Genomic DNA, 12,553 nt, shown 5'->3' with positions numbered 1-12,553 from the left:
ACTGAAGAATTTTAGCCAGCTAGGGAGTGTATAGTAATAATTATGATGCACAGTCTATTAACAGATGTTATATCAAAGAATACCCTTCATTAAAAAAATAACAGCTGGGACAAAGAATGCGTGTTTTTAAAAAATAATGTCTTTTGACTTTAAGCCGCTCACAATAATCGTAGTTTATGTAAATGAAAAGGGCATAAATGCACTGGTGTTCTCTTCATTCTATAAAAATGTTAGTTCTAGAAAAAAACCTTTTATAAACTCAGTGAATTATTTTGTAGTGAGTATAGTGGGTGTTTTCATATGCAGTTTCATCTTCCAAATAGGCAAGGTAAGAGGGAATCAAGATGTTTTACTGTTTCTGTCCCTTTGAGTCTAATCCTGATCTCACTGGTACCAGCTGGAAAATTGCACGGTATGACCTGAGGTAAAATTGTTTATATCACTGTTTCAAAAGCACTCACTGGTTTTGGATGCATCAACTATTTACCCCCGAGAGTTTTTACTTCTCTGTGAAAATTTGTCTTAGACAATTTTGCAGTCAGACAGGTTGCTTTCCCCCCTCAATATCGCGTGCAGTGCATCTTCCTGATGGTTTGGTTCTTTCTGAAACGAAGCCATTTTGCCTTTCTCAGTTATAGGTCAGAAGTAAAAGCCAGACAGGATGTGAAGCCTGACATCCGGCAACCTCCATTCACAGACTACAGGCAATCCTCGACCGACTACCGGCAGCCCCCACTGGACTACAGGCACCCTCCAGTGATGGACTACCAGCAGCCACCTCCCCTGGACTACAGGCAGCCACCCCTGCTGGACTACAGGCAGCATTCTCCTGACACCAGGCAGTACCCCCTGTCAGAGTACAGGCAGCCCCAGGTAGGAACCAAAACACTTGGAGCACTCCTGATCAGGAGGCTGTAGGGACTGCAGGGAGAGGTCATGTATGTTGGTTAGGAAGATGGCATTAGAGAAGGAAAAGACACACTTACTGTTTTTACTCTTGAATTACTACTTCCCTGTAAAGGAAATTACTTCCAAACCTTTAATATTAATGAATAACTGTGTGATTTGTAAAATAACACTACTTTTATAACTGTGTCACTATAATGTTAAATAAGTGTCATTTTTAAGGTACTGTAGAGTTAAAATAAAATTTCTGACACAAACTGCCTGTACAGAAACATAGGAATTTTTTCCTTCCTAGGGACATAACTCAGTCATCAAACTGTGGGTGTATTTACGTCACACTGCATTTCTACAGCATTCTTGAAAACTGAGATTTTGGCGAATCAGAATAAATAAATAAATAAATGAAAATTCTGGCTGATAAAATTACATTTCTGTTAGTAATAGTCTGGATGATTAGAAACTAGCTTGTGCAACGAGTTTCTTTGACAGCAGGCATGATCTGACAAATTCAAACAGATAAACCTTAGATGAAGAGTTATGGTACCTCAGACAAGACTCCACTGCTGTTAAGTATTTACTGACAGCTGACAAGGTTGAGGACTTAGCTCAAAGTTCAGACTTTCAAAAGAAATCCTCCTTCCTCCTTACATAAAGTCAAGAAAAACAGAGGTCAAAAATTATTAAATAAGAGAATGTAAACTTCTGGATACTATATGCAGGAGCTATATATAGATGGTTTCTGTGTCCACATTTTTAAAGTCAGGCACATAAAGCTTATCAAGGAAAATAGTGAAATTCTTAAATGGGATCTAGAGAACCCTGGGAAAATATTCCGCATTTCAGTGTCTAAATAACAAATCCTTGTCCACATATGCATACCCCTATAAGATGCTTCTTAGCATCTAGAATGATGCTTGGACTGGCTGTTTGCCACCATTTCTGGTTTAATACTCTAACCACTTAGACTGCACAACCCAAGCTTGCTTTTTGTTTTCTCCTGCTCTCATGGCTCTTGCACTCTTGGCTGACAATGGATCAGAAACTAAATAGCAATTTCCCCTACCCAGACCCCTCTACAGAGATGGTAGTTTGGGCCCATCAAGGGGCAACTGCAAAGGGGAAACTGAATCTCAGTCTCTGAGGACACAGAAAGGGTGAAACTCAGATCTCACTCTTTGCCACCTCCTCCTCAAGAGACACATTTTAACCAAAGTGATGAGGGTTGCTGTACTTTGTGACTCCATGCAGCCAAGCCTGCTGATCACATTAAGTCCTTGTAGGAATTTAGATGTCTTTCCTACTAATTTTAACCTGTGATGATGCTTATACAGGAACTGCCTTCTGTCTCTCTTGCCAAATCAGCACTTATGAACACACATAAACAGTTACACCTGGGTGCCATGAAAATATTGAGGGTGAATATGGAACGCATCTCAAGAGCTTTTCGTACCAGGCATCCATTGTAAGATACTCTTTCAGGGTGTTTTAGACTTAGGCTTTACATTTTGCTAAAGTTTCTTTTCATACATGGCTGAAATCTGTCAGTGAAGAAGGATTGTTTAAGATCCCTTTGCTTACATCAGTTGGATCAATACATTTTCGAAGAGCTGTATTTTAAAGTTTTCCTGAATGTATACCACAATATTCATATAGTTAATTCTCTTTCATTTTGTATTTGTCTGTACAGGACTTTGATTATTTCACTGTTGATTTGGAGAAAGGAGCCAAAGGGTTTGGGTTTAGTATTCGAGGAGGAAGGGAGTACAAAATGGATTTGTATGTGTTGAGGTTAGCAGAAGATGGACCAGCAATAAGAAATGGAAGGATGAGGGTGAGTAAAATGCATTGTAACATTTTTTGTGACATTTACAGATACGTTTGTTGATGGGGTCAAAGAGAAAGGAGTTTTTTCATCTCTTATCAGGTTTTAAAGAACTAATGCCAAATACCTCTTACAATATAAACTCATTCTGTAGGAGTTCAAGAAATTAATTCATATATATGGTAGATCTCTACTTTCTTTGCAGAATAAATGTTTTACTTCTGGTTGATAATAGTTTTACTGTGTTATAAATTTTTCTCATTATGTATTTTCACTTTTATCTAAGGTACTTAAAAATTTCTGACAAGTTTGAATATTCTTGGAAAACAATAACATAATTAACACTTTTGTCTATAAACACAAAAGCAAAGTGATACCTATAGGACATATATTGGACAACTACGAAACCTAAGACCTCATCTGTGTTATTTTACTAATTTAAACAAGTTGCCTTTGTAGTGTTTCCTAAATTTTATTGATATTAATCTTGTTTTTAGGGATCAGGATTAAAAACAAATGCAAACACATCCTATTTAGAAAAAATAATCTGAGAAAAAAATGGGTTTAATCGGTCCAGTTATGATAAAGACAAGGTACAAACTCGTCCACGCTTGCTGATACTTTGCAGAATAGTGAGCACACAAAAAAAGGAGAAGGAAAGAACATAGGCAAGACTACCAAGAGTCAACATAAAAAATTGTTTATGTATCTAATTAGTGCAGTCATGTTCAACCAGTATTTAATTTTAAATATGGGCAATTAAAATTGTGTTCTGTGTGGTGGTAGGAAGATGAACAAAGGAAGCACAGTTGCGTACCCATATCTCCTTTCCTAAGGTTACATCATCTGATAACAATACAGGTTCATTCCCACTTCTTGGATGGGACCACCAGCCTGCTTGTTCCATCTCAGTATCTCTCTGTTTTACAGGTGCCTGTCTATAGCAAAACATTGCAAAATCAAGTTCTGTGCTTCTTGCTCTATATAAAACACCATCATTAAAGATCAGGTTCTCTAACCCTAGGCTTTCAGCACTGGGGAGAGCAAACCATGCTTTTGTACTGGGATCTTATCAGGAGGAGCACTTTGCAGATAATAGATATTCTGATGACTTGTCTCATTGTTTTGCTTCCTGTTTCCTCCTCCTTGAAGAGCCAGCTTTAGTTTAACTGAAGCCTTACAGAAAGGCTTAGAAGCAGATAAGGTGCAAATCATTATTATAGAAAGCAATAATACATGTAACTCCACCACTATTCCCACTCATGAAGCCAAGAAAAAGAAAATAAAACCATCTAGGCTGTTGAAAAAAATAGATCATATAATTAACATTTTACTTGGAGAGCATTTAGATATAATAAAGAAACATATTCCACAAATAACATTTTGTTTTCAATCTAGTTGTAACGAGGAAAAGCCCTGATAACAACACATTCACATTGATTTAAAGCTCACTGGTTTACAGAAATAAAAAAATAAGTTATCTTGAATAATAGAGCTGTGTCTATACTACTGGGTTTATAAAATGGTGTAATTGAAGCAATGTGGTCTCTGACTGAAGGCAGCTCCAGGTAGGCGAGTCAAAGACACTGCAAAACCACAGCAATGGGGTGAGCCCAACAGCTGTATTCCATTTGGACACGTTAAAAAAACTGAAAGGCTATCAGCACACATTCTGAATGTTCTAAGGTCTAAATGGACATCATTGTGTTAGGCATTACAGATGCAGAGTATAAATTTAAAGTAAAAGCTACAATTATAGGAAAACAAATGTAAATAAAGAACCAGAATGGATCTCTTGTAAAAGAAAATAGAGTAAATACATTTCTAAGGTAAGTATGAAAGGAATACAATATACCAATAATAGGTGCAAAAAGAAATTGAAAAAAAAGGCAATGATGAAACAGCATGAAGAAAGTGACATCAATATTGGGGCATCCTTCTGAGAATTTCAGTTTGATCTTCATGCTTTTAAGAACTCCACTGAGTTTGTTACTGGATCACAATTTCCATCATAACTTCTGGTCTCCCTTCCCATTTGGAATGGCATGCTAAGGTCTTTGGGTTTTTATTGAAAACAAATCCACCAAGGAACATTCCATTTTAGGATTATAAGATCTAAAATGGTCTCTAATTGCCTTTCATGACAGACAGAGCTTTCTATTTTGATTTTCTGCAGAATTGTTCTGGGAACTGCAAAGATAGAAGAGTAGTGAGTTGATGTCATACAGAGTTCATCAGTCTTACCAGCATAGTGCTCTTCTACAAGGATCCCTCTTGTCAGCCTACATTGACACTGCATTAAGTCATGAGTCAACAGATTCTTCCCTTAAACCTGTTTTAAAACTTTCATTATTCTTAGTCATGGCACCTTCACATCCACTGATACTTTATTTGGGCCCATAGACTCTTGCAGAAAGTCCAAGAATGCATTCTAGTTTAACTTGGATTCATCTATCACTACATACAGAAAGGAAATACACCTCAAAAGACCCAGAAATCTACAGGGAAAATGTTTCTTCACATGCATCCTCTGCTTGCATGGTTGGTAAACTATTCTCCACCAGTGTCAGAGAGCCACAGCCATGACTGTGCAGCTTTGTATAAAATCATATGTCAGGTCACACACCACAGTTAACTTTGGCAAGGTTGCACTGCAGTTCATGAATAAGACATACGGAGTTTGCTCACGGAAGATGGCGGTAAGGGAGAACCTCATCACTGCACTGAGAGCAAATACAGATCCCTCCGAATTCTGACAGCTAAGAAGAAAGCAAGCTACAATAGGGCATTCTGGAAAGCCTACCTGTGCCTGTGCTCCATAAGACAAGGATGTATTAAAAGAACCATGAAAAAATTTTGGAGAGTTATTAGTGCCTTTGATACCTTTTCCTGTAAGAGTATGCAGTAGATGGTGGTGGCTGAGAAGATTAATAAGGGCACAGTTCACAGGTATCACACACAAAAGATAGTTTATTAAATCACTCCATGAAGAAAGGGAAAAAATAGGTAAAAGTAAAAGCCAACTCTAACTTCATATTACAAAATATATATTCTTAAATCCCACCCATAGCTACCACCCATTTGTTGAATAGCAGTGTCCATAAACCTCATTACAACTTTTAATTGGATGACACTTTCTGGTCAGCTGTTCACTCTCCTGTGAGAAAACTTATCTCGTTACATTCTTCTCATAGGCAGGCTGACCCAAAACCTTCTTATCTTCCTTTGTTTTCATTAGCTTGTAGATCTTTCTCACAGGACTAATTTAGTACCTACCAGTAGGCTTTAGAATCTGCCTGCAGTTCCAAAAACCCTCTCTCAACTCAAAAATCCTTCTTTTCCTCCACATTTTCATAAACTGGCAGGAGTCTGAGCATGTCAGGATTCCATTTCTCAAGCAATCCTAACATCAGAGAAAAAAGCTGAAAATAGCTGGTGATGACAATGTTAAAAAATGAAGCTGCAAGGCCCAGTCTCAGAGTAGGGCAAGAATATGGTGCACACACTCTCAGTGACAGTCGGACTGAGTTGAGTCGGTCACCAGAGACGAGGGATGTAACACAGGCAACGTGGAGCACAGTCCCCACAGCCTTTGAAGAGTCAGACACTACTGGCAACAGTTTTACAGGTCAATTTAGATAAGGCTCACAATAACTCATATTTTGTTCTTGCCTCATGTTGAGGACAATGATTGTCAGAGCTCTGCTTGCAGGAGAGCTTCCTGTCTTAGAGATGGGGAACTACTGACTGCTCTCAGGAGAATTGTTAAGCACGGTCGTAGTGTTTGCTAGACATGTGAGATATGATCAACAGATCTCTCTTATTGCCTTGAATGATGTCTCCTACAGCCAGCATGTTTATTGAAACCAGTGTCAAACAAAGAGCCTGTGGCTGAGGGCTGCAAAGGTACAGAGGAACGCGAAATTCTTGAGGACTGAGGATGAAATGTGCTTTTTAATACACAGTGTGTATCTGTGTCATTTTGTCACTTTGTGAGTTACATCCTTTTTTTCACATCTTCCACAGAAGTCATACATCTCATCTCTGACATTTCTAGTTTCATTGTCTTGTCGACTCATTTTTCTCAGTCCACATACACCAGTTAGCCCTATCTCCGGCTTTCTCATATCTCCTTATACTACATTATTCTTCTCATTCTATGGTAGATTCTTCTTATATATTTGCACAACAGTCATCTGAAATACTGGCATAGCAGAATTTTGTGTCTATCATGCTTTGCAGTCCTGCCCTGACTCTGCAATCTTTTTTCCTATTTGTTGCTTTTCCTGTGTTCTGGAGCCCTCTTCTTGTTTCAATTGTACACAGTTGGAGATGAAAAACAGGTGCAAGGGACAGTGTCAAATATGAGCTTCTGTATTGTTGCACAGGAATCTGTGTGGCCTTGCTTGGTCTCTTCCAGGTCGCCAAGTCAACAGCACAGTAATGCTCACAACAATAACCAGTCTGTGCTGTGGTCAGGTTCATGGCATTCTGCAAACTACCATAATTTGTGTAGTTCATAATTTCATATAATAGTAGAATTCACACCAAACTTATTCGTGGTTATTCAGAAACCTTCATCCACCTACACCAAGAATTATTTCTAGCAAAAAGGGACAATTCAGTATCCAAAGCCAGGGCTCAAAAACTTCAGGCAGACAAGAGAAAGTCTGTCTCTTATTTATAAGGAAACAGAATTTGTTTCAAATCATGGAGGATATAAGTACTGCATTTGAAACTGCTGTCAAAACCCATGTATGAGCATTCAACAGCTTTCAAAACTGACATTTTTCTCTTTGTATGTGTCTTAAATCACGTTTGCAGTAAGAGAGACAGAACACCTATGAAACTCATAATCTGGTATTAAAGGCCTGTCGAACCCCTGGAGACATAATTTTAAGTCCCCTTTGAAAAGCCAAGAGACCAGGCTTCTAAGCAGTAGGTTAGCATGTGACAGCTGGCTGTTGCTAACTATGTCTTCCAGAATAAATTAGTTAGCATTGAATTTCTTCAGGCTTCTCAAAGAAGTAGGCAGTATGTGGGCATCTGAGCTCTGTAAACATTAACAGTGGAGTTTAACAAAGTAATATAAACCTGTCTCACTGGACCATGACACTCCTAAACATTTCAACTCAGGCATCCAGAACTCACTTGAGTTTCTTCTGGGTTCAGGGAATAGCTAGTCAGATCTGAGTTATGTTCTGGTAGTGTTTGGAATGTCTTTTATACAATGCAGAACAGAATTTTCTCTCTTTTGTTCTTGTGATGTTCTTTTTTTCCATTTCAGCTTTCCTGATTGCTTGCTGTTGCACACATTTAGCTTGGTGTCCATCTCGTCATTGTTTCACTCTATCTGTTTTTAGCAGATCACTAATCTGTTTCTACCAATTAAGGAATCATTCCGTGTCTGAGGCTCAGACATAATGCAGCTTCCATAGACACTTCTTTTAAGTCCATGTCAACATGTGTAAAGTATCCTTATTGTTTTTGAATGTATGTTTTAGTAGCTGTTGTCTTGCACCTCAGAGAAAACAAATCCAAGCAGAAGTGGCTGGGATGTCACATACTCTTTTGTGAGATTCCCATTGCATGGCCAAATTTTGTACCAGAAACCCCATGCAGTTTCCATAGCTTCACACACTATGTACCTTCTCCTAATCTTTGTGGTTCAGCTCTCCATGCATTATTGTTGTATTTCTTCAATGCCTCTAAAACAGTCTTTGCAGGGTTAGCTCTGCTGTTTGATGTCAAAAAACACTAATCATCAAAAGGACTGATTGTTCCCTGTCAGTGGCCATCAAAAGGAAGAGTGAACAATTTCGTACTCTACAATAAGCAGGATTATTTAAGAGCATGTTGCCGTGCAGACCCCAGCATTTGCACTGGCTCCTCACTGGTGCAGGGCTTCTCATAGACGTCTTGTTAATGAAGAGCATCTGTTTGGGACCCTCTATCAGTGATTAGCCCCACATTAAAGGGTTGTTTCCTACAGTCTGAAGTGGAAAACACCGAAGGTTGCAATTAGTAAGTGCAGTTATCAAGAAGTAGCTCAGCTCAGCTTGACTGTGATTAGAGGAAAAAGCATTAAAAATAGGAGAGAAACAGTTGTCACACAGTGGAGGAAGTGGGTGACACATACAGACATCTCTTTATCCAATCAAGAAAGCTACAGCAAAGAGATGGGAAGAATGGTGCTGATAACGCCAAGGTCACAGGTTCAATCCGTATACGTTTTTTTCTTCTTTTTTAAATCAGAATATATATATATATTTACATATATATATATATGTATTTCAGATATTTACAATCATATATACAATCTGCACACACAATGGAAATCTCCCAGGGGAAAAAGGGAGAAGGGAAGGGGAAACAGGGACAAAGGAGGGACAAAACAGAAACAAAACAGACAAGTACAACCAAAACCCCTAAAAAGTGGCAAAATACAATCTCACTAAAACTCCCTCAAGAGAAAACCAGCTCTCATCTGATCTCCAAAGTGGCAGATCATGGCCGACACTGCAACAGGGCCTCAGGCTCTGATGAGACCAACACAGGGACCAGCTGCTCCCAGACCTCGCCAGCAGAAGAAGAGAGGCAAACTTCCTCTCTCTCTCTTAGTTATATTCCCTTGTTATGTGATAAAAAACAAATGTGAAATACCTGGGAAATGTGCCTTTCCTTAGTTACCACTGCCTACCAAGGAAGGCCTGAATCAAAACTATCACACAAGAATACCTTGATCAGTCATTGCCTCTTTGCAAACATTTAGAGCAGTCACAGTATCCAAAAATGAAGCAAAGATTTATCAGTTTAATCCTTAACTTTGGCTATAGCAAACTTTGGAAACCTGTTTTGGGATTGGAAAGAAAGCATGAGACCAACATACACTGCTGAGTGAATCTCCAGGTTCTCCAGGTCCTAAAAGGCAGTGGTTGTCTGTTCAGAATATTGGAGAAAATTGGGTATTTCTGTTGGAAATTGTCTTGCAAGTTTACTCTAATCCCAGCAAATATAAAGGTGAAAGGAGCAGTGGTAGGTCCTAAGAGCCAGAATGGCCTTCTCTAGGTGGTGTGCTGGGCACAGTAGGGATTCAGCTGCTGAACACTTGGTGTGAGTGAGGGCTTGAGAAGACTGACAGAAACCCCACTGAAAAGTCGCTACTATTTGGATATGCCCACATATAAAGGACAGAAGTATACTCCAGAAATACTCCAGGAGCATATGATGCTCCACAAGCCTTGGTTTGCTTAAGGTCTTGTGCACACATCTGGAAGACAAATGAGTGATTCATGCCAGTTAAGCAGTCAATCTTTTCTACTTAAGTAGCACTTACTCTTAAAACCCGCAGCATCCCTGGCTTACTTTATGCAGTAATATATCTTGCCTTCACCTTCAGTGATTGTCACCACTGTCATTACAATGGAACAAAAAGGCAAAGGCAGTCCCATCCACTTATTCAGTGATTTGTGATCCATCTGAACAGTACAGGAAGATGTTAACTATGCTTTCCCACCTTATCCTGTGTCCCTTTGGGGTAATCTCATTCACATTCGAATTCCCTACTACACGTCACTGTCCAACCTCACGTAGTGAGACTGGGTGTGACTGATCTGAACTCAGAGAATGCAACTGGGATACTCAAGCACATGAGCTGGGTGACAGCCTGTGGCAAGAGGAGCTCAATGTCGAGTTAGTATAATTGGCAGAACTCGAGGAAGAATGTATTGACATGCAGACAAAAGCTACTCAACATTCTAGTGTCTGCACAACAAAAGAATGCAAACTGAGGTCCTCGGGGATCCTGAATATATTTTGGCAGTATTAAATTTTAATAAATCAAGTGAATTAACTGTAGGTGAACCACTATTCAGCATTTATCCCAAAAGCTGTGTGTATTTTTTTGAACTTTTTTGCAGAAAGGTAAGGAGAAGGAGTATTCCTCTCACACACATAACTAACATCATTCTCATAAAATGTGTTCAGTTTGACACATCCTTGTAACTTTGTGCCTTGTAGCAAAATCCTTCAAGCCAGCTGTGAAAGACAGCAAGTTAGTAATCTTGATAAAAATAGTTTAGTATTAATTTTGAAGACTAAAATACTGACTTGGCAGGCAGGCATCCTATTTCAGTCTGGGGTTTATAGAGTATTGGTACAGGTTTTCAGGTGTAATAATTAATTAACCCTAACTTAAAAAATTAAGAATCAAGAGTGTTAAAAAAAGTGGACACACCCCATGATGCGGCTCTGACAATTGAAACACTTTGTCCAGCAATAGAAATGACAGAGGCAGTTTCCCTTCTTTGTTTTCCCAAACCATGGCAAGTGGAAACTGGGAGACATCACCTCTCAAGGTAAAAGGATACAGATATGAGGCCCATTCCTATGTCCCACCAGCCCTGTATCCTCAGTCCAACAAGTAGGGGATGCTTAGGAAAGGAATGAAGGACGTGTATGAAATGATTCTTCACTGGATATGACATCCAAACCCCTGGCAATCAGCAATTCAATAGATATTTCTCAGCCAGAACTCATAGCTAGTGTCTAGGACTACTTTTTAACCATTTGTTTCAATGTACTCATGCTTTTGGCATTCCTGATCTGCTGGGCAAATGGATTCGAAGTCTGAATGCCTGCGTTGTTTGAAAAAAGATCTCCTTTGTTTTTTTTGTTCATCATTCTCCATATCATTCTTTATTCTACTGACATATCCACTTTTTTCCCACTGAAGCTTACCAGTCTGTTTCATCTTGCCTCACAAAGGAGCTCTTCTTTATCCCTGACCAGCCTCACTGGTCTCCTCCAAACCATTTCTCAATCTATCACATTCATTTGGAGGTGGAAGCACTGAAACAATCTGCAGTTTTCAAGGTATTTGTGCTCCTGAATGACACAATGATGCCTTCTTCTTTATTCTCCATTTTCTCCCTAACAGTTAATATCCTGTTTGCTTTTTTGACTGTGCTGACATTTTCAGCAAGGTATTCACAAGGACTATGGGACCTGTCTCTTCAGCGGTAATGGCTGACTTACAGTGATTGTGTGTGTAATTTTCCACATATACTGTACTTAGAGCTGAGCAGCTGACACCACTGAATTTCACCTGCTGCTTTAACACACTGGATTGTGCTATCTTTTTGGAGCTTTTAAGTTTAGATTTGGCAATGCTGTGTGGTGATGTGTTGTCTTGAAATCCTGTCACCCCAATCTTGAACCTCTTCACTGTAGCATTTACAAGTACATTGAACAGAATAATCAATGTGGTAAAGTCTTCTGATTGTGAAAATTGGTCACTTACTTATTTTTTCCTAGAATTTAATTTCCTACCTGGAAGATTTCTTTTTCTATCCTTTTCTATCCCACAGCAGAGCCTTTACTGAAGGCTTTACTATTAAAAGCTTTCTGAAAATGTCACTATACTAACCAGAGCACATTCATCTCTATAGTCATTGAGAGCTCCAGTGACCTGCAATAGATCTATGAGGAATGACTTCCCTCTACAATAGCCACACTGATCCTTCCCCACTATATCATCATTATCCATGTGCCAGATAACCCTCACCATCCTCGTTGCTTCCTTCCATCTGCTCAATTGAACACGAGACTCACCTGATTAATTTCCCAAGACCATTCTTAAAGACTAGTGTCACACTTGCCACTTCACATTCCTCTGCAATTCAGCAATTTACTTATTTAAGCAGTTGATGATATCCTATAGCTACTAGCTCAGCAGCTTCATATCCAAATTCCTTTAGAATTGAGGGTCAAAGTCATCTACTTGTGGAGGTTTCTGGCTATCCATTTCATCAGTCTGTTACAAAA

General features: G+C 39.1%; 1 protein-coding gene across 10 annotated transcripts in view; it reads left to right on the top strand.

Moving 5' to 3' along the window:
* The window catches only part of MAGI2 (membrane associated guanylate kinase, WW and PDZ domain containing 2), a 729,608-nt gene that overhangs the window by 685,574 nt on the left and 31,481 nt on the right, over positions 1–12,553 (top strand). For all 10 annotated transcript variants that reach the window (XM_071552704.1, XM_071552708.1, XM_071552706.1 and 7 more), the window contains 2 exons: positions 633–873; positions 2,594–2,737. In XM_071552704.1, coding sequence (XP_071408805.1) covers positions 633–873; positions 2,594–2,737 — 385 coding nt within the window. The remainder of the gene's footprint in view (positions 1–632; positions 874–2,593; positions 2,738–12,553) is intronic.

Source organism: Pithys albifrons, chromosome 3 (assembly GCF_047495875.1).
Source record: "Pithys albifrons albifrons isolate INPA30051 chromosome 3, PitAlb_v1, whole genome shotgun sequence".
NCBI classification, from domain to species: domain Eukaryota; kingdom Metazoa; phylum Chordata; class Aves; order Passeriformes; family Thamnophilidae; genus Pithys; species Pithys albifrons.
This window is presented reverse-complemented; position numbering and strand designations above follow the sequence as displayed.